Raw genomic sequence first — 26,993 nt, forward strand, 5'->3', positions numbered from 1 at the left:
GACTGAACATTGGGCCCTTTTGCTCATTTAATAGAACTATCTTCCTACTATGATTTCCTCTCTCAAATCCTTTCTGATCTTTGTTTTCCTTACCACAATAACCAATTACATATCCTTGAACACAAATACTTAATTTTATACTCAGATGAATAAAACTTTGTCACATAAGCTGATCTCATTAAAACAAGCTCCATACAGCTTCTCAGTTGTTTTATTACCATTGCTCTGGCACTTGTGCAATCCACAACTGATTTATATGTATATAACTTTATACTGTATATATAAAAAGCATACATATATATGAATACTTCATACTTCGATGGAAATGTTGAGGGCCAAGCATCCATCAATCTCTGTACAATCTGATTAGATACATGCCTATTGACTTTGTTATGACTGCACCAGTTTAATCCACCTACTACATCATTTACTGAATCTGATTTCTTAGGCACTAATTTTGGTAAGTCATGTCTCATTAAGTCAAATACACCTTGCATGAAGGAACCCCATTGTTTTATTGTTGATGAAAGCCTGTCTAACTACAGGCTGCTGCTAAAAGAGGCAGTCCTGCCTTCTTTTTGGCTTCTTGTGTGCATCCCTCTCCTTCAACGCAAAACCCCAGTTTTTATCTTGGTAGGATTAACTTTCAGCTCATCACAGCTACTCAGTTGCTGTAGTCAGCATAAGGGAGGACCCAGAAAAGTGAATTAGGGACTACAAACAGAAAAGAGAAAGAGCACTCAAGGTTTAAACTGAGCTAAAACTGCACTGTGATTTACGTCGCCTATGAAACCGTAGCCTTGCTACTTAACAATGGAGGTAGCTGCTTCATCAATCAATCATTAATGCTGTTCACACAATGAGGTTTTGCTATTCACACGTCAGTCCTGCTTCCAAAAGCACTAATGAGGATTTAGGATTTCAGTTAACCATTGCTTTTAATTGTAATAATTTAACTGTTACACTGCAAAAAACCAGGTGTGAAGATTCCACCTTGTTTTGCAAAACTCAAGAACATTCTCCCTTTTTATACATAATATGTATCTTTCTTGAGAAACAGTAGCATCACAGCAAGAGTTTCTATGAACTGATTAGATAGAGTAGCACTGTCTTCCTTCAACACTCTAACCCTATAGTACAGTACCACCTTTGTACTGTAAGGAGTGACTAGACAGTCAAATCAGCAAAAGAATGAGTAGGACAGACAAGATGCTGTCCATCTCCTCTAATACAGGACCCAGTCCTTTCATTTCCCTGGTTAGCAAACCCTGCAGGAAACCTGAAAGCCTACAGAAAGGAGGAAGAAACCCAAGATCTAACAACTCCTCAGGCCGACCTCTGATTCTTTACCAACAAAACTCATCCAGCTCATCCCAGTTTTATATTCATATTTATTACCACCTTTCACAGTACAGTGTAACTGTGCTTTGGGGCTACCAAAGTGTCTTTACGCATTACCTACTGACACAAACACTGTAATACATGCACTAAAACTGATGTGCTAACCTGTATTCACCTCCATATATCCCAGTGCTCACGCAGCTTTGCAGACTTCAAACTATTCTAAAAAGTATCTTTCTCCTTGATAAAAACAGCCTTATGACTTCACTCAGATAACTGACATTGATCTCATAGGTGAAAGTATCAAATGTAACCACCTTAACATTAGACAATTCACAGATTAGGACATAAAATATTGACTGAGCAACTGAAAGCAATGGTAATTTCTTAAGACTATAAGATCAATGCAATTCAGAATGGTGGTGCAAGAAAAGTCCACTCTGTCACAGTATATTGTATGTACAAACCCACAGATACAACAGAACACTGAGGAGAAATCACAGTGAGAACAGAAGGGGATGACTGCACTTACAGCCTCTGTAGAACTCAGGTGTACTCAGCATAGGACTAATGAAATAGTGGTAAAAATGTCAGAGTTGAAAGAACTTTCCTTATGTTACAACTTCCTTGGATAACGTTATTCCAAGCTGCAAAGATCAATTCTGAAGAAGACTAGTGCAATTCTAGACTTTAGCAAGTTTAGATTACACTCCCTGCATTAATCAGAAACAAGCATACTTAAAGTGAGGTATCATCAGAATGTATAACCTCTGGATGTAAATGATTATCCACTGGTTTTCTAACTCAATATTGTAGAAAATGCATTGACATACATATCACTAAAGATCCAAGTGACATTTACATCAGACAACTAAACTCAGGAGCAAAAGAACAACATTTTGCAAGAAATTTATAACCCAGATTTATACCACGGCAAACTAAATCAAAACTTACTCGAAGCATGCCACCGCTGTGGTTTGTCTCTGTTATGGAACCCAGACCTAAATAAGCTGTTAAACACTTTGTGTAAGGTATGCCAAACATTGCTCAGAGCTTTCTTAAGGTCCCAACAAAGAATCAACCTTTCTTACAAAATGAGGCCTAGGTTAAATATTTTATTTGGCTCCTCAAGATGGACTGAGAAGTTGGGCACCAGCTCCAGATCAGTTCTTGGCCTCACATCAAACACTACCCTGTCATTTATCCAGTCAGTCAAAACAATGTTTTCCATCTAAACCTTTAATGTTTATGTCCTGAAAAACTGCTAATTGAATCCAGTTCTTGATATCCATTTTTAATCTATATCATCTAATATAGAGATAATGAACAGCAAAGATAAGCGTTATACAATGATTGCAGAATTAATCCTATAAATATCCAAGCCAAAACAGAAGACTGCTGGTTTCATACAGCCAAAGAAAATGAAGATTAAACTGCATTTGTCAGTTCGAGAATAAACTCTGAAAAACACTGGATATACAGATTCTTCTAATTCCAAACAGTTTTAGAATTCAAGAGCCCTCAAACTGCTTTTCCAATCAAAAAGGGTAATCAAAACCACGTAGAACACTTCAAACTATTCCTAGGCAAGAACTAACAATGTATCACATGAATGAGCAAAATTCAGGGTTTTTCTTTAACATACAAAGCTTCCTTACAACAAACGACCTTACCTGGAACAGTTCACAATTAGCTAAAGCATAAAACACCTCAAGCTTTCGAGACATAGGACATTGTTTCACATCAACTTCCAAGCACCAGAACTGGCAGGTACTTTGCAAGAGCTGCTAATCCTGGAAGGGTGCCTAGAAAGACAACTTCCCTGTGTCCTGTGCTCTGCATGTTCCCTTCCTAAAATATAAGGTGACAGAAGAACTTAGAAACATTCCTCAAGATTGTACCTGCTTCTTTTGGGGGTTCATCACACAGCTAGAACTCGGTATGTAAACTACTGCCTACTTCTTGCTCACAGGAACACTCCCCTTAACATATTTATATTGTCAAAGACAGTTTCTTTATGTGCTTAATCCTCATTAAAAGTATAATAAATATGGAACAAACCAGAACACAAAATCCAAAGGTGAGAAAGGCAACTCCCTAAACAGCACTTTCCATGTTTTTATACACAGCTAGAGACTGTTTTGGAGATAAGCAAGTCTGAGCACTCACTGCTCAGGAAAAGAAGTATTAAAGCACTGCATCAATAAAACGATAACCTGAAGAGAAAGCTACAAAACACTGTGTAAAAACAAGGCAGCAATGTTCCATGCTACACTCCAAGAGGTTTACTTCTAAGTGTAATACACAGGCACAAAACTCCATGAAAACAGATGATTACAAATTTAGTCTATTTCCACAGTAAAACATAGATACATTTTACTTTCCTTGTAAAAATAACATACTTTGAAAAAGAAATACGAAAACATCTCTCTTTACATGCACTTACAGGAAATATACCAACTCTTCTCATATTTTTAAAACCATTTGTTTTGCACCCTGGTTACACACACTGCATGCAGAGTATTTACAGTGTTATCTGTTTATTATTTTCTAATCTCTTCCCTGCACGCACTGATACAAAATCCCGTTTATCTGTGGAGGGACTTAACCACTTTGAACTAACCCTTTTGTTTAGTGTCTCCTGTATTTCGTTAAGAAAGCTCTAGCAGAACTCACAAGGTTTTTCTCGTTATCTACCTGGCTCTTATACAGAAAAGAACAAACTTCTACGTATTTAAAAGCAACTTATTTTCCTTCTCAGCACGCAGGTGAACAGTTTTCACGATATTTTAAAACCTTAGAGGTCAAGCAGTGTTCTGCGAGAGGGCAGCACAAGGCACTTCACCAACCCAGCCGCGCACAATCCAAGTGGGGAAGTTGGTTTCAAAGGGAAAAGAAAAAGCCCAAACAAACAAAGAGACCAAAACAAAGAGGGTGACAGTTTCAGTCGAGCGGGGATGGAGCCGGGCAAGGGAAGGTGCCCTGCGCCTGAGCCGCACACCGGCCCCCACCCGGGCACCCCGACGGCTGCGGGGCCCGGCCCGGCCCGGCCCGGCCGGCACCACCGCCCCGCACGCCGCGTTGTTGGGCGGCGCGGAGCCCACGGCGGAGCAAGGCAGAGCCGTCGGTCTCCGTCTCTCCTTGACCCCGAGGCCCGAGCGGCTCCTCCAGCCCCACGTTCAACCTCAAAGACACATGGAGGGAGCCTGCTCCCACCGCTCCGGCCGGGCTCCGCTCGCCCCGCTCCCAGGACCCCGGCGCTCCTCGCTTCCGCCGTCCCTTCCTTCCCTGCCTTCCTCCCCCGTGCCCGGCCGGAGCCCGAGCGGCCCCAGGCCCCGGCGGAGCCTGCCCGCTCAGCCTCACCTGTCAGTCGCAGCTTGACGGGCCCGTTCCGCCGGGCCCCTTGGTTGGACATGTCCCCGGCAGCTCCGCCGGCTCCGCGCTGCCTTGCCCGGGGCTCCCCCTGCCTCTGGGTCCGGGAAGGGAGACGAGGGGGAGGGGAGGTGCTAATGGAGTCGGGCCGGGCGCTCAGGGCAGCGGCGGCTGCCGGAGGAGGAGGAGAAGCCCGGATGTGCCCAGCGTCGCCATGAGCGGGGCCGGGGCCGCGGAGGAGGAGACGGGGCCGCCTTCCCCGCTTCCCTTCCCTCCGCTTCCCCGCCCCCTACGCCCGGAGCCCGGGCGGCGAGAGCAACAAAGCCGGGGACGGAGCCACACGACGGCGAACAGACGGACGGACAGACAGACAGACAGACAGACGGCCGCCTCCCCTCCCCCGGCCCCCCCCTCGGGGTCCGCCCGGGGATGCCGAGGGGGAACCGCATCAGGTGGTGCCGATGCTCGGAGTCCTCCTCGGGAGAGCCGGGGTGAGGGGAGGGATGAGGGGGAAGGGGACGGTCCCGTTGTGGGGAGATGGGGGCAGGAGAATGAAGGGTACAAACGGGAACCCGAGACTGTGCGGGTGAGAACGTGAAGCCAGGCTCGGGTGTGTGCGGTCACACGGAGCAGTGCTGCTGAGCCGGGCGGTGTTCGGCATGGGAAGGATGGGACAGGCGGGTCACAGAAACTTAAACTTTGGACCAATTCGTTCCTTGTCTGCAGTTTATAGAAATCATCGGCCCAGTTCTGTGAGCTGCCATTGTCAGAAGTTAAAAGGATAATAAAAGCCTTGCCTTGGTACTGTGTGGCCTAATTTAACACCCATCCAAAGAAAAGGTGACTTTCCAGAGTTCTCCCATGAGGGAACCTTCCTGCAGGGTCAAAGGGGCTTCTAAGAGGGTGGGAGAAGCTCCCACTGAAGGTTGCCACAGTAAAGTTAACTTCGGATGATCCAGCTAATAAACTGCACACCTGTGTTTACTAACAACCTTACTAATATACTGTACTCGTTTGGTCATGTCATTGCACTGGCTTCTTCCTGTTGAGGCAACCTGTAAAGTGTTATCATAGGGGTAGTCATAGATCAGGATCCGGCCAGTGGATCAGGATCCAACTATGTGATGAAAAGATGGCCTGTGCTTCACAGAGTTTATGATGTATCTTCAGCCCAGCCCAGGAGGTTGACTGTCTGAAGTCACACACAGAACTGAGTGGTAAATGTGGCTCCGTAGTGGCAGAGCTCAGAGCTTGGGCCTCATCAAATCGTATCTCAGGCAAGGAACTGATGCTTTTCCCACTGAAGGCCTTGGAAGTGGGATGTGGCTCTTAAAGCTTTCCTCCCTTAAAACGAGACCTGTCCCCACCGCGGGTTCATTTGCACTCACATCTCCTTCCTCCCAAAGTGTCTCTTCTTCCAGGTGGGAATTTTCAGTGCTTCCTGCTGTGGTGGCACTGCTGTTCCAAACTCACTTCACCTGGGAGCAAGTGAGTGCTGGGATCAGGGCCTGGGATCCCTTCCTCGCACAGGACTACACTGCCTGTGCAATTCCCACAAGACCACCAGTGTTGGAAACAGGGTAGACAGAGCACAAGGAAAAATGCTGATTCATGGCTTAGTCACTATTTCAAGCTGAGAGAATTTGGAACAAGTCTAAACTTCCTACAAAACAAAGACACTATATAAGACACTATATACCTGCTGGTTTTGTGTCTTATATGTGGCACCAACACAGTTAAAACGTTACTTTATAATGGTTACATAAATTCACACGCACCTCAAATGCATTAAAAAGAAGAAAAATCAGCCTTCACAAGTGAAGGTCATACTATTAAAGTTTCAAATTCACATACAAGTCATCATCCTTTTCTACACAAACTATATAAAGCAAATGGCTGATGCTGTGCAAATATTGTAACATTCAAGACTCTGATGAACTGAAGAGAAAATCAAAATATAAAGCTACTCCTCACATATGTAACAGAACTCTAAGTTACTTCAGATTTTTCCTGACACGATGGTGCTTTCTGGGGCCTTGAAGTGCACTCTGGACCCAGTGTTCAATAAAGCTGATACAATCTAGTATTTAATGTTATGTTAAATATAGTGTTCTTGCTACACAAGCTGTTTTCTAATGGGTAACAAGTGGGTCAGATATTAATTGCATTGCTAGTATTTAAAACAAAACCTATTGGGATTAAATATGGTATCTCATTGCTCAATAGGTATATGAACATTTCAATGCCTTCGTTACAAGTTTCTCTATGATCATGAAGTATAAGTAGCTTCACGCTGCTTTGCAGCTTTAAGGTCTGCTGAGATTTCTGGACAGGCTGCTCCGCTTTCAGTGGAAACACTGCAATAGATTGCAAGTGTTCGAGCATTCACTGACAGTTTGCACATTTGGGTCACTGCATAGAATGCACTGTCTGCAGGATCGTTGCTGCTGCGCATTTTAATAGGTGCAATATTTGATTGTATTTATTGTTTTTTAAATAACCTATATGGCTTACTAATACATCCAAAATGCATCCATGACATGTCAGAAAGTCCTATATGGTCGGAATGTATTTAACAGGGTGAAAGAAGCGAGGCTTTAGCTCTCCTTATCACCTGCAGGCACGGTACGTGTCCCATTTAGGTGAGGACTATGTCCTCTCTTGACTAACATAGGTAGAAATGACCTAGATCAGGTTGCACTTGGATAGACAAATGCACCAGCTGCAAACTGCTCACTTCTGCCTTTTTGGCTTTGTATAAGCATTATGATGACTGCCCCTTGGATGTCCTACAGTTGTTTCTGTCCCACCATATCTCCCAATTCTGTAAGGAAATCAGGAATTCTATTTATTGCTCTCCTTCACAGGGTAGAACTGCCAAGCAGAATTTAAGACAAGCTACTCCATGAGGGATCTGTGCAAGATCTGCAGCGAGCAGAGTTCAGGATGCCTTGCAAAGTGCTCAGAACTGCAGTGAATGCAAGACACTAAAGATACTGACAGGGCCTGATGATTGAAAGTACTATTTTGCCAACAGAAGAATTCCACACAGATGTTATGATCCAGAGTTTCTGGTGCCAGTGCTATTCCCCAAATTCTCAAAATACTCTCAGATTAATGGCACAGATAGCTCGTGGATTGTGCTTTAGGTTTAGAAGCCAAAGGTTTACAGTAAATGTTGTTTTTATGCAGTTCCATTTCAAGGGTGAGAAGAGGTTTCATGCTTCAGCACTGATCTTGTGAGATAAGCAAGCAAATATCATCATTAACTGCTGACAAGTGATCCATGCTTCACTCTAGGCTGATATCATTGAGCAACAAATCCTTTCAAGATGAGGTAGCTAGCTCAGATCCGGAGGGAAGGGAGTGCCTTGCATCACCCCGCAGCTCACTTTTGGATGACAGCCTTGCTGCTGGACTCAGGAGGAGTCCCATCCAGTTGTCTTCAGTCAGAAGTTCACAGCTGAAGCACAGTCTCAAGGGTGGGAGGATATACACAGACAAGGGGTAAGCTCAGACACCTTTAGGACACTGACAGGGTTGTAGAGGAGTCCATAAGGACAAAATAATGTAATAGTTGGTATCACATTAGTGAAACTTTTGAAGAAGCATTTGTAAATACAAGAACTTCATTTGTTGTGTGGCTGCATAAAAAAAGGACTTTGATTGAATTTCCAAATGGGAAGAAAAAGGAAACTTTGCATTCACTGATATTTCTCAAAGGATTTGGTGGGTTTTGACACCGGGAAATGTGAATGAAAGTTTTTAGCCCAGTAGAATTCATTTTCAGAAGAGGACAGTTTAGTTAACTTGGTTTTGGAGGTGAGGTCCTCTCCACCTTTAGAGCAGAGGAGCACACTGGGAACTCCCTCCTCAGCATGTGGTATGTGCTCAAAGCAAATCGACATTTAAAATCACGTTCCATTTCTTTCTGTATAGAGGTTTAATCATACCATTCTTTCAACAGTAATGAGAGCTGGCTGCTGTGATATCACATTCTTCCCCAGCTTTTGTGATGATCTCAAGAGAGCAAGACAGTTCAGCCTCTATTATTAAGCTTTTGTGAGTAAATTAAAAGGTCAAACCTATTTTCCTGACTTTTCTTTAAATAAAGATATTTAAAATTATCTGGATTGTATTTCTTTCTACTAGTTGTCATTTACTCAGTTTCTTAGAGCCTGTCATGGTTGAATTATAGACACCACCCACACAGATCATGGAGTTAAAGACAGAGTTGATCAGAGGAGAATTACACATCCATTTCCTTTTTCTCTATGATGTACTTCCATTGTATGTGCAACTGTTGAAATAAAATGCCTGGTTTTGCCACCTAATGGTGTAGTATTGAGAAGAATAGTATTACAGCAGTAGACACCTAGGCAATAATCACACCACCAGTGTTCCCTGCCTCTTTCTTAATTTGGCTGAGAACTCATCCCCTTTCACAGCATTCCCATTGTCACTTTGCAAAACATCACTCTAAAGAAGCCTTAGCTCCCTTGCCCGACATGTACTTTTCATTAGACTGTACTGTCTGTCCCAAGCTGATTTCGACCATTAACAGCAAAGGGCTTCAAAGCAAGGACTTCCTCTTACCATGTTAAAACAGTGCCTTGTAACAAGGCCTCACCTAAGCTGATGTCCCAACACAAAACTCAGTAAAATCTAGTCATTAGACAGGATTAGCAGCCTTGACCTGTTCCATCATCTTCCCTTGCAATGGGCATCATTCTCCTTGTCTGCCTCTTTGGCACAGGTTTTTCTTCCAATCATTCTGTAAGCCAATCATTACTTCTTATTGTAGCACAAGCACTTCCTAAATTCATTGCAGCTCCATCACATTTTTGTCCTGTTCCTGCATGGAATTGTGTCCTCCATGAGGGTTTCTGTTACCATCCCTGCCTCTCTTCTGTACAGAACGATCAAACTCCACTGAAGGCATGGATAAAGTGCTTCTGCATTTCAGGAAGAAAGATTAGAAGTGAATAGTTTCACTTTGTACAAGATTCTTAATTTCCCTTTGCAGAGTATGAAAATTACCAGATGGAAGCATTGTTTGCATTGCTGTGAACTGAACAGGCTATGTTAAAGTATTCAGATGCACATGCTGGTTTAATGGTGGCAGAGTTACTACTCAGAGACAAAGAGAGTTAACCCAGCAACAGAAGACATACCTATCCAAGTTATATGATGAAGAAGCATGTCAGTGGCTCTGGTTCTCATGAGACAACATTTGGCACAGAGAGACAAAGTTTATGCAAGAGGTCAAGATTCAATCCATTTCTCATGCTGGAGCCTAAAATGGAGTTTTTCAGGAGAAAAAGCTAGGAAGGAAATCTCCACCCATATGCTGGCTACTGAGAAGGGGGACAGAAGCCTGGAGCAGCAGACACCATAGCCCTCTGAGACAGGATGTGTCTTGGGGAAATGATGTGTCTCTGAAGGGAAATGACTGCAGCTGTGGCTACAGAAAAATGTATGAGCTCCCATATCACAGGATTTTCCAGGGGTTAGTCACTAAGATAACTTCTAAGTCCATCCATCCAGAACAGATTAGTAACTGATGCACAGATATTCTATGCAATTCTTTAGCCATGCTCTTTCCTCATTGTGTCCTGCAGGACAGCACTATCCTAATATGTCTTTAGAAGAAAAAGGGAAAAAAAGTAGATTTTAAAGAGACAGGCACTGAACACAGAACAATAGATGCATTGCATTTTATCACTAGCTATCAGAGGCTAAAACTTCCTTTCTGGAAGAGTTAAATCTGTCATGAAAAGCCATGTTGTGGCACTTGGGTAAAAAAATGGAGATGACACCCCTGTTCCAGCCCCAGCACAGGTATTCCATGTCTAGCATATTCCATTGTCTAGCTCAAGTCAACACTGTTCCCTCTTGTTGGATGTACAATGTCTCACAAGCCATAACCTAAGGACAGACTTTGCAGAGCGTTTTTAACAGCCCAGCACAAAGGGCAGAGAGGTCTTCAAGCACAGAGAAGTAGCTTAGGCTGCTGACTCAGTACAAACTAGGTCTTCAAAAGTCCTGGACCAAAAAGGTGTCTTTCTGAAAAATATTTCCTTTATTCTTCCATGATTTCTGCTTATTTATCCATAAAATATTACTGATGATACAATTTCTTTACCAGACTCTTGGACAACTGGCTTTGTTGAGTGCTTTGAGAGTTACATGCTGAGGAATGCAATTGAAATTACAAAGGTTTCCTGAAGAACTACATGTTCCCTTGTGCAACTGCTCTGCAGGACTTTCTGACATTACTTTGTGAATGAAGAAACTCATCCTTAATTTATTTGGTTGCTATAAATAGGTTCATAAAAGACCTTACAGAATCAGACAGAAACAGTCTCCTCTGAGTGACGTTTCAGGAATGTACTCCTGTACTACAACATCTGTCTCCAGATATTGTCTGATTCAACTTGACAGTGTGCATTTGTCCCAGCAGTATTCAGCTTAGACAAATGAAGTGCTAATAGGAAGACTGTCAGCCCAAACAAGTATTTAAAAGTTGACATACAGCACTAGTTTTGACCATACCATATTATTTAACCACTAAAGAAAAACCAAACTTTCTCTAATTTTTCTTATCCCCTGTGGCCCACCATCAATCTCAAATAAGCATTTTGTTGTCTGCAAAAGATGAGCTGCAAGATATATATTCTAAGTCTCTCAGAGTCTTAATTATGCTGATGCTGAGAGCAGTGTGCCACTAACAATGATGCTAAAAGCTCACTCAGTCCTGCTGCTATAAAATCACCCCTTAGATACTTAAATCAGCCCTCACTGGATAGTTCTGATTTTCTATGTTTCTTCAAGCAGGCAGAAGTTTTTTTCCATGTATCTTAAACAAATCACTTCCAAAGACTGTAATTCAAGAGATAACATTAATTCCAGGAGATTCATCAAATTCTAACAGTTATTGTGTACTTGTACAGTAATTCAGTCTGTAAAGTTCAGAGACAAAAATAGCTAAAAAGCCTTAAGACCATTAGATTATTATTTTCTGCCATGGGGAAACAATGACTGATTCAGAATGTGCTGTTGCAAGATGCGCATAGCACATACAGTTGTGTGGATTACTAAAGAGAACCCTGGCTAACTGGCTTTGAAGCTCTCTGCTGTGTCTTACATTAACAAGCCTGTGGAGATTTATAAACACGCCCCATGAAAATTAAATCTATAAATAAGATCAATCATGACACAAAAGCATTTGTAGATTCGATAAAAACAATAATCCTTTTTTAAATAATCCAATTCCTAACACTTTCTGAACTGCAGAAATACTCATCCCCAATCTGCACGAGCTTTTTCGTGCTTAACAGAACCACCCACAAGTCCATGGTGAAATCAATTTTAACTTAATTTTAAGAGTCCCTCTCCAGCATCCCTGTAGATCCCCTTCAGATACTGGAAGGCTGCTATGAGGTCTCTATGCAGCCTTCTCTTCTCCAGGCTGAACAGCCCCAACTTTCTCAGCCTGTCTTCATACGGGAGCTGCTCCAGTCCCTGATCATCCTCGTGGCCTCCTCTGGACTTGTTCCAACAGTTCCATGTCCTTTTTATGTTGAGGGCACCAGAACTGCACACAATACTTCAAGTGGGGTCGCACAAGAGCAGAGTAGAGGGGCAGGATCACCTCCTTTGACCTGCTGGTCACAAGTGGGACTGTCAATGACCTGCTGGTCACAAGTGGGACTGTCAATGACCTGCTGGTCACAAGTGGGACTGTCAATCTGCTGCATCAAATTTTCTGTTGTATTTGCACCTCTGAAATGACTAGTTTTTAAGTTCCTGCACAGTCCCAGATCAGCCATTCCCCTCTGCTCTGTCCACTAACTCTTCCTAAATGCGATCCGCTTTGCCACGTTCTCAGTTCCAAACTTTGCTATCAATGTATTTCTAACAGACTCATCGTATCTTTGCAGTTCCAAATCATCCTCTCTGCTCCACACAGGGTACCCGTCCTGGCGCTGCCCCGTAAGCAGGAAGTGCAAAGTAGCCTCCGCATCACCACTGTTCTTCAGAAAGGCCTGGGTGACAGTGAGCAGGTCCATGCCAGACTTCTCCATCACGTACTGCATCGTTTTTACTGCATCTTCCACCATGCTGCAAGAGCAAGTGCTTATTGGCTCCTCTTCCACCTGTAACTTGGTTTCAGGGCCAGCAGAATCCTGCAGGACAGTTTTGGAACCAGATGCTGTTTCTCCTGGGGAAAATCTCTCTTTTATAGGAGGTTCTCCTGAGATTTCTGAGGCATCACGTCTTGACTAAGAGAAGTAGAGTCATCAGTTAGACACGTTATGCTCTGGCCAGCTTCTTTCATCCCCGCTACCCAACCACCTTCCACTGTGCCTCTACAGTACCTAAAACCACAGAAATTAGCAGACAAGGTAAAATTCATGCCTGAAGTGAAGCCATGTGTTAACCAGGGCACACAAGAGCACAGAAAGCACGAAATAAGGCAGAATTTAGAAAAGAAAGCATAAAAGGCAACAGCATTAATGCAACTACAGGCGCACTTTATGTCCGAGGCGAAAGGATGACGTCCATTTGCTAATACAGCTCTGTGTGACCACACTGGCACATCCACCCCCTCCAGCCGAACCTGGCCGGGACTCAAGCTAAGCCAAGGCAGCGCAGCGGGTCGCGGCTCTCGGGGGCTCACAGGAACCAGTCACGGAGCAGCACGGGTCGGAACGGACCCCGGCCCGCATCCGGTCCCCACCCGCAGCCTCGGCGCGGGTCGCTCGGGCCCGGCCTCACCTCCGCGCTCTCGAACTCGCAGCTCATGGCCTCGAACAGCCCCGTGAGCTCCGGGTGGCTCAGGCCGCAGTCGCCCATGGCCTGCCGGCTGCATCCGCCCTGCGCGCTCCGGTTCCTGCACAGCGCGGCGGCCGGAAGGGCTCCGGCGGAAGCGCCTCACGCACCGGTCACGTACCCGGTAGAGACGGCCCCGCCGGGCTGCGGCAGGAGCACGGCTCCCGGCTCCCGGCGCACGTAGAACCGCATCCGGCTGCCGTTGTCCCGCAGGAACAGCGGCCGCGGACGCTCCGCTGTACCGGCCCCGTACCGGCCGTACGGCACCGCTGTACCGGCCCCGTGTTCTGCAAAGTGCCTTGTGCAGTTGGGTTGTTACAAATGTAGCGGTTTGGATTATACTGCTAGAGACATTATGTTCCAGTTTGAGTCTAGCTATGAGGAAGAAAACTTTCACTTTAATTAAAATGTTCTTTGGGGTTCTTTTTTTGTCTTATTTTTTTGGAACGAGAGCACGCTGGGTTCTGCTGACAGCTGCAAATCCGCTGTGCAATACAGTAGATCAAATGTACATCGCAGCAGTGTAAGATATCTGTATATGCTATGGCTTATACTGAACAGAAAGTTTTTAAAGGTAGTCTGGACAAAAGCTGGCTGCAGGAAGGGATTAATCTATTTTTTCTTAAGTAATTTCTAGAGATATATGCTATTAAAAATTGGTTTTATTAGATCCCCATTGTGAGTCTTCCTCAGTCACCTCTGTTTTTCCTTTCTAAACCAGTTTAAATCTTGCACAGTTGTTACTATTCCTCATCTACTTACACTCTCCTTTTCTAATCCATGTCTAGCCCCATAAAGCAGGTGTTGACCTACGCTACAGTACATATGGGGGAATAACTTCAAATTTAGGAACTACACAAGAAGAAAGAATTCTGCTTAATCCAAGTCAAATTTTGCCAAGCAGTTATTCAGCAATGGAATGTGGATGTCCTGTCTGTCCCTTCCCCCCTGCCTTTATATTCATAGATTGGTAATGTTCTCCCACTTGTAAGCTGTATGATTGCAGTAACGGGCTTTTTTTCTTGTAGCCATTAGGGGAAAGGAAATGACATATGGAGAGAATTCAAGTCCCTCCTCATTCCTAGAGAGTCTATCCAGAAAGTTAGTATGAAGAGCTCCATCCAAGTGTCATTTCCTGCTCACAATTGGGAAGGGGAGCTGGGGGTGGGAGGAGAAATGGATACGTAACATTAAATTGCTGCTTCTGATTAACAGCAACATTCTGCAAGTGATTTCACAGCATTGCTTTGAACAGAATTGAATGTCTTAGCCCAAGTATGTATAGCAGTCCGCTGATGAAAGAGCTATTTTTACATCTGTTTCATATAGTGGGGAAAATGAAGTGATTGGGGTGGTGGAAATGTGCCTTGGAGACTATTCAAGATTTTCTGATAATTCTATACCTTAAATCTTCCACATGCCCACAGAGCAGTATTACATACTCTTGATATTATAGCTATTTTACTACTCTGAATCTGTATACAAAGCAATCTACTGCAGCTAAATGAGACAGCTTTCCATTATTTCTCATATCAAATCACTCCTTCAGAAGATGATCCCATGATATTCATTTCACATTGCAATGCAAATTAAGTTATGAAGTAAAGTAGAATGCTTCCTTATTATACTGTCTCTTCTGTTGAGCTCATAAGTATAATCCAACCTCTTCCACAGTGAAATTGATGCCATTGATTTTGCTTTTAATATGTCAGTCAGTTGAAACTCTCTTCCTGATGGATGTATGATTTATACATCACTTCTGGATCAGTCCCATTGTCTTATTTAAATTATTAGCACAACATTCTAATATTGTCAACCCAGTTCTGCTTAATATGAATTAAAAGGATTTTTTTCACCCTGCTTTAATTTTTTCCTCCTCTCCTCATCCCTTTAAATCTGAACTCCACTTCCCTCCCACTAATGACACTCCCTAGGGCAGTGGGTGAACTGCAACCTGGACACAGGCCATGGCTCTTCCACGAAATCTTCTGGCTTCTGCGGAAGAACGTCCATTTCCTGGAGCCAGTCTGAGACAGACAGTACTCTGCAGTCAGAAATAGGACTGGAATCCAGTGACCCTTAATCCATATGAAGTGCTATGAAATTCACAACAAATCAATTCTTTCTTAGCTGAGTTCCTGCCCAATTCTTATCAGTGCCATGCTGTAGATCAATGAGGACGTGTCTCCCAAACACAATGAACAACATTGTAGCTTGAGAGTTCTTGTGAATGCTTTTTTCCCCCTGAAATTTGCAGTAGGGTTTGGTACACCTCTCCCAGTCTCAGGAGGGGTCACCCAATTCCCTCTTAGACTCTTAGCGCAGAAGGCCCGCTTGCCCTGAAGACGAGTCAAGAATAAGCTTGCTTTTAACTCAGACCAAAGGGTTAAAGTATTTCCTAATCAGGTTTTAAGTCACAACATTTTTCTCTATAGGCCAAATATCACCAGTCAATGAACCTTCATTAATTACTGCTGTTTTGAAGAACAGAGTTTTCAACAAATTGTACACACTCCCAAAGTTTAGACTTGTGCTTAAATGTTATGTCATACCTTATCACAAAAGTGATTCAATACTCCTGAGATTATCCTTTTGCTGAATATAGGGTTATCATGACCAGAGGTGCCATAGGTTAACTATAGGAATGGAGATCAGGATTCCCAGGCTCTGGAGGCTAATTGTGCCAGCTACTTTTTGAACATCTATGGATAACATTGTTGTATCCCACTTAGCTTTGCTGTAAAATAGATTTAGAAATGTAAGAGATCGGTAAAATATCATTGGCTAGAGAGTTCCTTTTCCTGTACACTTACAGCTGTTCCTTTTTGCTCATATACCACTGTAGTTCTGTGCAATTTAAATCATTCTGTATAGAGCAGCAGGAAGCAGCTTTGCTAAAAGAATATTTAAATCTAAATCACAGGGAAATAAAGAGTAGGTTTCTCTTAATTTAACCATTTCTAGCTTTTCTAAAGTTCTTTCTGTAGAAGAAAGTGAGCAGACATGCTATTGAACAGAACTGCAAAAGCTCTACTCTTTTTTCAGCATATTTGGGAAGAGCAGGTGGAAGCAATCACACAGGCAGCATCTGCTAGCAGCAGAATTACAGAGGTGGTTATGTTTGCCGAGATCTCATACTGAAATCTTGCCATCACTCTACAGATAAAATAGCATTAGCAACAACTGCATTCCAAGGCAGTTGATGTCAGCAGGGGTCTGTTATTGTTGCTCTCAGCACAGAGGAGTTGGCAGACTGACACATAGGCCACCAGACATTTATTCCAGCCCTTGTCCTGAATTAGGCATTTACCAAATAACAAAATCTAGGTTCTTAAATTATGCTGGGCAACACACACACAAAAACCCAAAACAAAATCCCAACCAACAAACCAAGAACCAGGAGCAACAACAATCCTCTCCCTTTTTGTTTCTACCACTTCTTTTAAAGATAGAGATGCAGCCTAATGGGTGACTGTGATCCTAACCTCAAAAATAGTTTGCATTTTCTTAGAATAAGGAGTGACTCACTCCAGTCACTTACTCATAATCACTGTAGATTGTTGCTTGTGGAAATACGTGCTGCCAAGAACAGGGCTCATTGGTGGATAGGCTGAACACATTTTTTCTTGGATAAAAACAAAGTCTCAGTCCTCAGAAAGTTAATTATTAAGCCACTGAGCTGTCAAGCATCTACAGAAGAATGTGTAGTGTTCTATTGTTAACTCTAAGGTATTAAATTCTGAAACAATTACTTCAGAACAAAAAAAAAAGGTAGAAATAACACTATTAAACAAGTGTTATGCATTCTTATCCCTACAGAAAGTCAAATTAACTACATATATGACAAAAAGCAATTAAAGCAAGTTCAAGGTAATAGTACCCTGACATATCACTTTTATATATTGTCATATACCTTATATTCAGTATTTCATCAGAAATTATCACATACTGTACTTTATATTTAATAGTTAATCAGAAATTAGCACATAGGCGTTTCCTGTAAGTATAAGAGGTGCCCCAATAGATTTTATTGCACTATTTGTTTAATAGGAAAATTAAGTACATCATACCTGAGCAGCCAGGCTGGCTGAAACCCTGCATCAACCGAGTAGAAGCAAGGGAGACCGTGAGGCTGCCTACAGCACCCTCTACCGGAAAATGCCATATTTTACAGGGTGAAGAAATGACTCAAGAATTCAGTTATGTTTCACAAGTCTTTACCCTTATACACCCACAAAAGATGTGGAATCAGTGGTTTCATTTGTGAAAGCTGAATTTACATATTTACATTTGTATAGGTTAATTCTTTCAGTTCTTTACAGATACTGAAAAAATCATTGTTAGTGCTGATGTTTTGAGGTTGAAGTAGATCTCACAACAAAGCAAAGGACACATACAACCTCAACCTCACTGCAGATGACTAAAATCCCTATTTGGTTGGGTTTTTTTTGCCCCAGAACATCAATCAAAGGCTTTGGCAATGCAAAGCAGATGGTTCTTCCCCTTTTGCAGGGGTAGTGCTAATACCAGAATGTGGTCCCAAGGGTGTTGTAGAGACTGCAGTGTCAGACTTGAGGTCTGCTTCTCAGTCTGGCACTGTCTACAGCTTCTTCTGCAGGTGCTGATGCCACCTGCAATCTCTCCCATTAATACAGAAGGCAGGCAGAGCTGGGAACATGCCACAGCTACAGTTCAGTCTCACCCTTCATTTGGCAGCACAGGCACAAAGACAGAAGGTTAGTCTCACTGATGCCAACTTCTCAACCAGAAGATGCAGTAGGGTTACAACAGCTAATGGTCCAATTATCTTTAGAGATTCCTATAGTAAAACTTATTACCTATTGCAGCTTAGTTAAAATAGTATAACCAAAGTATAAAGTCATCATTAATCAATGTCTGTTCCAAGACACTATCTTTAGTGGCAGGTACCACACTACTAACAGCAACATGAGCATCTCAAAGGCCATTTTCAACCTGGACAGAGGAACTCATACAGCTTAAGGAGCTCAGCAGAAATGTGATCGTGCTAGTGAGTTCACAAGCGATTGTTCTGCAGAAAGCATTATTGCTGCTAACCTAAAGAAGAGATCAGAATATACATGCAGACAAGTTATCTGCTACCTTTTGTGATGATACCTTTATCATCAACTAGCAGCACCTAAGACCCAAGCAAGTTGCTTGCACAGAGAAGTTATGTGGGTGTACATGTAATTATCAGCCTCCAGTGAGGGAAGGCACCATTTTTGCCAGCAAGTGTAGTAGACTTGCACCATAGTAGAGGCAAAAGCAACAACTTTGACACTAGCAATAACTTATTTAAAGAAGTCTTTGGTAACAGTATGGGAGAAGGGTGTAAATTTAAATTTTTCATTAAGAACACCTGATCTTAAAAGGACACCAAACCCCACTTATTATATGCATATGCACTTCAAAATAGTCTTGAAAGCACACAATAAGCAGATTAATGCACAATACCAGATTCTTTTATCAGATTCACTAAGCAGAATATAAGGTTTTTTTGTTTTCTTTTAAATTCCCCCTCTATAAAAGCAGAAACAAAGCCTGGGGGAACTCTGGGAGAATTACCTACTCCATAGTTTTACAGTCTACCTTCAGTTTTATGAAGGTGACATGCTCCATTTCAAATATATTATACTTACAAAAAAAAAGTAAAATCTATCCATGACATTGACTTCTCCTGCACCACCACAACAGCTAGAGCACCTCAATGAGCTGAGTCAATATAGTTAGACACATGGACTCTGGGGAGGTTCCAGTTAATGGGATCTCTATCCAAGGTTTCCCCAAAAGCTGAAAAACAGGACTACTACAGTCCCTCCTCTCCCTGCAGTACTTTCCTCTCTCCCAAACCCCACTATGCACAACCATGTTTAAAGTTAGAGTAGGTTGCTGCAATTAAAGATTTTAGGACTAATAGGACAATAGATTACAAGATAAAGCCTTAATTTTTGCCCCCTAGAACAGGCAACTGCTTCAAAGCATTTACTATGCTCTATGCTAAGACTACCTGAGCATACTTACAGTTGGATAACTGCTGTACTTACCTGTCCTCCACACTATTATTGACAGTTTAGTACTACTACAGTATTTAAAAGACAGAAGATAGTTTAGCTCAGTTATGAGCATGGTAGAAACAAATCAGAGAAGAGTTCTGTAAGACATATCTGGAGAGAAACAGCAGTTTGTTTGTTCTGCAGTAATAGACAACTGCTACATACAGAAGTGGGAGCTTGGAGTGACCAAGTTTAAAACCAGTCTTGAGTTGAATGGTTCAGACCTGCATTTTTGCCATTCTACATTTTTGATGAAGAATACTTACCCTATAAGTCACCTTCTGAGAAAGCAATTGGCAGTTAAGTTTAATGACTTGGTATCACTTTATTGAACTTCAAATATAAACCCTATTTAAAAGCTTACTCAGTGTATTGATTACAATAATGGGTTATGTAAAATTTAACAGAAGGTTTGCAGAGCAGTGGCTCAGGCTTTGTGAGAAGCCTGTATTGCCCACTCACCTGCATCCTTCTCCCCGAAAGGAACAGTAAGAGCCAGAAAGAGAACAAGTATTTACAAGTACATATCAGAAAGAATGAAGTTTACAGTTAAAAATTCACATATGTACAGTTTTGAACTGTTCAAGTATGTTTCAGTTGGACAAAGTGCTACAGGTCGCAAAAAAAAACCCAGTAAAAAAGAGGAAGTATTAAGACAAAGAGGCAGCAGTCAGCTGTGTGCCAGACAAGTTTTAGGTGGTTGCAACATACACAGAATCTAGAAGTTGAAAGTATCTGGAGTATTGCCCTGAACTTGGAAAGTGTAGCTAGCAGCAGTAGACTCTGGTACAACATTTTGGTCTTCCTCCTCCTAGAAGAAAGGGAAAAGAGTTTTGAAATAGAAGTAGCATATTAACCTAGTAATCACTGTTACAACAGGAAGGAAAAAAAAATCATCCTGCAAACACTTACCTCTGCTGAGAAATATTTCTCAATCAGGGTGGACGAGGCTTTGTATACTTGCTCATTTTCATGTGACTGGAGAGCTTCAATTTCATCTAGACCCCCACACTCCTCAATCATGAGGCAAAGTTTTTCAGTCTCATTAATCTTCTCAGCAGCCTGCAAGACAAACATGGAATAACATCAGGAAAGAGGTATGGCACCAGGTACTGGAGAACAATTAGCAACAGCTTGAACAGTGATTGAGTATACTGCATCCACATACCAAGAAGATGTTAGAAATAGCATCCAGGATAACCAGCACAATTTTGCTGTCTTTAGCTGAGAGGAGATTCAGTAGTGGTTCAAGAACACCAGCCTGAACAAGGTACACAATCTGCTCAACTGTTCCACCACTTGTGTAATTCGCCACAGCCCACACAGCTTCTTTCTGAGATTTGAAATCCCCCTGTGAAGATAAATGCAGGGTATTTAAGCAGATAGTAGTAGCAATAGCAAAAGCTTCAGAGTAATAAATACAGTCTGTTTACCTTCCTCAGAATACCAATGAGATAAGGCACAAGACCATGGTCTATAACTCGCTGAATCTGATCCTGGCGCCCAGCAGTGATGTTGGACATTGTCCATGCTGCTTCTTTCTGAATGTTGTTTTTATGATGAGAGAGGAGACTTGGGAAGACAGACAGTGCTCCTGAGTCAATAACAATCTGTGTCTGCTCATCAGTACCAGTGACAATATTTCCTATGGCTCTTAATGAAGGAGTCTGAAACAAACATGAAAATAGGAAAATTGGGATCACTGAATCTGTGTTGAATACAGCCATACTTGATGCCCCTATGCTCAAGCCTGCCTGGTTAATGGCATGATATGTTATTACTGATGAGTTTTAACCTCCTTTACAATACCATAGGCAGACAGACATAAAGCATACTAGAACTGCAAACCTTCCAAGGCCAATCTACAAACAAATACTAATTACAGAGCTTAGGAAAATGACCTTCCAAGTATTAATGCAGCTTTATTATATGGCAATTTTAGTGTGCACAGAACCCACTTCCAAATACAGTCCCTAGAATGTGGATTTGCAACAGCATTTTAGAGTTAAAAGCAAGCTTTAAAGGATGTCAATTGTTGTGCTGACTTGTGTGTTAAATCCAATGATTATGTGAAGAAGCTCAATAGGCATCAACAGCAGTGGTTTGTCTCATGCAGGGCAGTCTCCAGGAAAAAGTTCAAGTCCTACCTACAGAAAACCTAGAACCAAGCATCTGATTTATGTATGAAAAGAAGCACTCAGTTACATGAATGCTAGTCTAACTGCAGCTTTATCCATTACTCAAATGAAGCAAGAGCAATCTGCATGTCTGATAGCTTACCATTATTGGCAGTTCACTACATCCCAGGAGCTTCACAAGTTGTGGCACCAATCCAGTTTTCACTACAACTTCTATCCTGTCATTGGAACCATCTGTTAGATAGGAAAGCGCCCAGCAAGTGTCTGCTAACACTTCATGGTCATCATAGTGCAAGAGCCGAACAAGAGTTGGGAGAATCTGCTCAATAGCTTCTATGGGTGGTGCAGGATTCTTATTACGACACAAGTTTGAGAGGGTCCAGGTAACATTGCGTAAATATCCAGACTGCAAGGGTTGAAATAAATGGTTAGCAACTGTTCAGTTACCTGATCTCTTGTACCCACTTACTAGTAATTGTAACTTGAATCATACTGAACACTTACAGCTAAGGAAGAGAGATCAGGAACAGCAAGTAGACTCAGCAGTGGCTCTATTGCACCAAATTTAATAACTAGATCTCTATAGGTAGAACCATCCCCTGGGAACAACAGAAAAAGAGACAGATGAAGACCAAAATAGAGGGACATGTGCACATGGTTGTGTATTAGAGAATGAATTCTTCTACTGCTTTAAGAAGGGCTGGATAAGAAGAAACAGAAGGGAAAATATGACAATTGCCATGGTTAAGTCATATGCCAAGCATGTGTTTTTTTAGCCTCAGTGTCCTGACTTTTTTCCTCTGTTGGAAAAAGAGGTAGCTTAGCATACATTTTCTATACAGCTTTTCTTGGAGTTCATAACTAAGCAGGGACTTAAGTGTTTCTTTGAAAACATATCAAAGCCCTACCACTAGGACAGAGCTTTTCCCATAATATGGGACTTCGGATGCATGACAATAATTGGTTGCATGATTGGGGTCTATAGCATAATGCTCATGGAATGCCGAAGTTTGACTGAACTCTTCTATTGCAAGGTACAAAAAAGTACCTTGTAATTAAGTTTAAGAACTCTAAGGAGAAATGTTAAAGCTCCAATCAAACAGGGCTTCTATGAGCTCATTTCCTCTGTGTTGAAGATTCACTATTCTCTTTAAGGCACAGATGCTGGAAAACGTAATGCAGCAAATATATTTAACTATATTATTATTGATCTTTTAAAAAAAGGCTGGGATCCAACACTGGCAGATGAAGTAATCCTGAAAGGTGTATGAGAAGCTTCAATATTTTCACATCAGTAAGTAGCTATTTCAAAGCATGGAATATTGGCCATCACAGACACAATTATGTGTGCCATTTACTTCCTCCTTTCCCTCTTCTAGTCAACACACAGACCAGAGGTGACTGGCATGAAACATGTTACACCAGGTCTGAAGATAAAGTACTGTCTGTAGCATACTCCATGTTGCAGAGCATGCCTTGAACACCATTGAGACATTTTCTGAGACACTCAGCGTGCTGCATGACATGTCAGTAGTAATGTCCTACTACTTTAAATAAGGGAACATGCCTGAAATACAGTTGTGTAGCATATTGACATACCTGCAATATTTCCCAGTGCCCACACAGCCTGTTCACTGATGTGAGTATGGGGAGAGGCCAGTAGTGAGATAAAGGCTGGAATAGCCCCTCCATCTACTACTGCCTTTGTCTGTTCTGATGTGCCAGAAGCAATGTTGGTAAGTGCCCAGGCAGATTCAAACTGAATAGGAACACAGTCTGCTCTACCCAAGAAGGAGACCAACTTTGGAATCAAACCAGCCCGAATTATGCTGTCAATTGGGGGTTGCTGCTCTCTTGAGAGGAGTTTCCTAAGGAGGAAAACAAAGCATGATTTTTGCTGCAAAGATCTGAATAACAGATTAAACACTATAAAGATCTATATTTTAAAAAGGAAACGGTTTAACATTGCCCTAACATTCAGGAAGGTAACACAGCATGAAATGAAGAAATACAGACAAGCTGAGTGCTAGGTTCCTAAACCTGTGTTAATATTGGTTTTGGCATGTCCTCACTATACAAGAGGTTCTGCTCAGACTGAAATAAAGCAGACTTACAAGAGTCGTAATACATCTGACTTGCTAGAGGTTTCACAGCAGAAGACTTAATGACTGCCAGAAGCAGCGCTGCAACAGTATATAAGCTTGCTAAAGCAGGTTTTCGATTTGGAAAGAGAAAGGAAATTTTGCATTCTTCAAACACCTGTCATCATCCTGTTCATGTTATTCTAAGGTGTATCACTGCACTCAAATATTGTAGTCAAGTGTTAAGACAGTTTAAATGTATCTTTGCTATAACAAAGGATTTATTATTGTAAATCTTATAACTCCAAGATGGACTACTATTTATTTTGATGCTTCAAAAGCACTAGAAAGAATTCCTACTTCCTAGTAAAATATTCAGGTACTTTTAACACTCAAAAGCCACATGGTTTCAATAAGACTATGACTAAAGTAAGCATACCTATACATTGTACATAAAGCTGCCTCAGGTATTTGTTGAATTACTGCCTGATAAGAGCAGCCACAGCTGCTACCGTGTGCAGACACTACAGTTCATAAGCTGATTCTTTTAAGTTGCCCAAAACTGGCTTGTGCAGCTGAATAGGTTACCTCTAAACTCCTTACCTGGCAGCTTGAGTAGCTTGTAGCTGAATCTCTGTATTATTATTATTAACTCCTTTGACTATTTCTTCAACTGACCAGTGTGCTGAAACCTGTACAATAAAAAAATACATGAATGCTTTGTTGGGAGAAGCACGTATCGTAAGCATACCTGTTTCACATACCCACTTACCTGATTGCTTCTATTTTCCTGAAGGGGAGAAGTAGCATCATCTGGAAAAGTGCTAACGTTTCTTCTTTTAAACATCTGGTCATCTTTTTTAGCTTTCCTCAGCTCCACATTGACTTCCATACGTCGCCTTCTCATTTCCTAGAGGGTATACATTCATAATAAGTTCTCGGCTTTTACAACTCATGTTTAAAGAGATAATGGCTAGCTGAAGTATTAATGGCATCAAAATACTCACTGTAGCATCCTTTCCTTTGTTCTTGAATCTGTTCAGTCGAGCTGATGGTGTATTGGCATTCTCATTAGTAGACATCTTGCTTATTCGATTTTTGAGAGAAACAAGTAAAACCAAGCCTTAAAATAGAGTAAATAAGCAGCAAGTTTACTCCATGAGAACCGAACTTAAAACCCAGGATCAGTACTTGATGATAATGAGACGCTTTTCCATATTGGATGCAATAGCAGCCTGTGACTTGATTCAAGATCAAATAACATAACGACTGTTTCTTTAAACACTTAGATGTCACAGTAAGCTCTAGCATTAACAAAAAAGCAGTAAACCCACATACATTGTTTTAAGACACAGCCACAAACACTAACAGAATCATTGTTAGAATAAAGATCGCTGATGCCTCCAGCAGACAGCACACGTACTTTTAAGCACTATTTTCACTGTGTTGCATATCTACAGTGCACGCGCAACCCATCCAATCCCACCTCAAACCCTTTTTATGGCAACTACAAGATCTCGCACTTAGGCAAGTCCCCGCCGGGAAAGCCTTGCGGGCAGCAGCATATAGCACCAGCTACGCCGGTAACGACGCAGGTCCGTGCACCATGGGCCGGTTCCACGGCGACACACCGCATAAAGACCTAGCTTCGCTTCAGTCCCAGCTCAGACGGCACACACAACCCGGTCTGAGAGGCACTGCCAGGCGGCTGTCTGTGACCTGCAAAGGTACGCAGGGACCACCGGCCTGCCCTACCGGCAACAGACCTCAGTCCCTTCTGACAGACCCGCACACAGCCTGCACCCCCTCCGCCCCACCGGCTCCTGGCTCCCGTCCCGTCCCGTCCCATCCCATCCCATCCCGTCCCGTCCCCAGGCACCTCCACCGCAGAGTCCGCACACGATCCGCTACCGCACAGCACCGCTCCCCACCTGCGAGCACGCAGCACTGCCCACGACCTCCCCACGCAGGATTTAAATTGCCCGCGCCGCCGCCCTGCCATTGGCCAGTTCGAGCCATAGCAACGTCGTGATTGGTCAGTTTGAAATGAAGCTCGTAACGCGACGAACGGGAACGAATCCCCGCCGTGCTCCCGGAAGGATCACCCCACGTCACATGAGAGCACCCGTCCCCGCCTCAGCACTACAACTCCCGGCATCCACCGCGCGGGTAGGCGGTGGGGGCATCAGCACTGCTGTGGATGGGGGCAGCGCACGGCATGCTGGGAGTTGTAGTTACATAGGGCCCGGTGCTGAGTACCGGGGCTCTACAGCCGGGAGTCCGGGGGGGGGAAGAACCGGGGACCGAGAACCGGGGGGTGCTGCACCTCCGGATGGGTGCGAACAGGGAAGTTTTCACGCTCTTGAGGGGCGTTAGCTTGCCGTTTCCTGACATACAGTCCAATTTCTACTTCAGCAACCATCAGGCCACCCCAGGCTTTTCTTGAGTCTACCCCCGCCCTTGTCTCCATAAGCGTGGTGCATAAGAATTTAACGTAAGATTGCAGTTGAATGCAATTCAACAGCGATCAGAGCGGATCGAAAGTAAATCATTTGCTAAACGGATCTAAAAATAAATCTGAAACAACAAAAAAGCTCTATACCCACCCTTGTGTCATGGCCAGAAAACCAGCAGATCTGGGATTGTTTCCCAGTTCCAAGGGATGGAATACAAAAGAACACCCTGTCTCAGAGATAAAATACAAACCATAAAACCTGGGGGAAAACGTAACTCTTGCCAGTAACCATCATTTCAACATCCGTAATGGATGCACATTAACACTTGCGTGTGGTAAAACACTTTATTAAATTCTATTAGAACACTGTATTAAACCGTTTATGTTGATCTGCAGATGCACGCAGAGGCTGACAAAGATGTATGCAGAGGAGGAGGAATTGTTAGTGTGTTTGTACATTGATGGTTTTGGGCCTTACAGTTCTCAGTTTTGTAAAAAAGAAATAAAAATCAGAAAAATATTTAAGGAAGAGCAGGGAAATCAAGAGAGAAGAAAGTGCGTCAGAAGTATAGATACTGAAAAGGCCTAGTTTGAAAGGAAAAAGGCAGCTCAAGAGTAGAAACTGAGGTAAAACACCTGCTGTATAGAAGATTCGAAGGGCCGCTGTGAAGAGAGTTCATAAATATCTGGAAAATCT

General features: G+C 42.7%; 3 protein-coding genes across 4 annotated transcripts in view; all 3 read right to left on the minus strand.

Annotated features, from left to right (window-relative positions):
* Window positions 1-4,756, minus strand: part of SMURF2 (SMAD specific E3 ubiquitin protein ligase 2) — a 58,731-nt gene extending 53,975 nt beyond the window's left edge. The window contains exon 1 of the mRNA XM_034067789.1: window positions 4,705-4,756. Within this exon, the coding sequence (XP_033923680.1) occupies window positions 4,705-4,756 (52 nt within the window). The remainder of the gene's footprint in view (window positions 1-4,704) is intronic.
* Window positions 4,757-12,322: 7,566 nt separating this feature from the next.
* LOC115946045 (telomeric repeat-binding factor 2-interacting protein 1) lies at window positions 12,323-13,624 on the minus strand. Its single transcript, XM_034067784.1, has 3 exons — window positions 13,495-13,624; window positions 12,408-12,998; window positions 12,323-12,377 (listed from the first exon to the last, which is right to left on the minus strand). Exons 1-2 carry the CDS (start codon window positions 13,570-13,572, stop codon window positions 12,564-12,566), a joined length of 513 nt encoding a protein of 170 aa, XP_033923675.1. The 5' UTR covers window positions 13,573-13,624; the 3' UTR covers window positions 12,323-12,377; window positions 12,408-12,563.
* A 6,291-nt stretch (window positions 13,625-19,915) lies between these two features.
* On the minus strand, window positions 19,916-25,790 carry KPNA2 (karyopherin subunit alpha 2). Of its 2 annotated transcripts, none has more exons than XM_005146140.3 (11): window positions 25,721-25,790; window positions 24,849-24,964; window positions 24,614-24,751; window positions 24,445-24,533; window positions 23,360-23,628; window positions 22,265-22,359; window positions 21,903-22,166; window positions 21,056-21,289; window positions 20,791-20,973; window positions 20,535-20,684; window positions 19,916-20,433 (listed from the first exon to the last, which is right to left on the minus strand). In XM_005146140.3, exons 2-11 carry the CDS (start codon window positions 24,921-24,923, stop codon window positions 20,341-20,343), a joined length of 1,590 nt encoding a protein of 529 aa, XP_005146197.2. In that variant the 5' UTR covers window positions 24,924-24,964; window positions 25,721-25,790; the 3' UTR covers window positions 19,916-20,340. The 2 variants fall into 2 exon arrangements, with proteins under 2 accessions (XP_005146197.2, XP_030902264.2); XM_031046404.2 differs by having other exon boundaries at window positions 24,849-24,923; window positions 25,721-25,777.
* Window positions 25,791-26,993: the final 1,203 nt, after the last annotated feature.

Source organism: Melopsittacus undulatus, chromosome 11, assembly GCF_012275295.1.
Source record: "Melopsittacus undulatus isolate bMelUnd1 chromosome 11, bMelUnd1.mat.Z, whole genome shotgun sequence".
In the NCBI taxonomy this organism is placed as follows: Eukaryota; Metazoa; Chordata; class Aves; order Psittaciformes; family Psittaculidae; genus Melopsittacus; species Melopsittacus undulatus.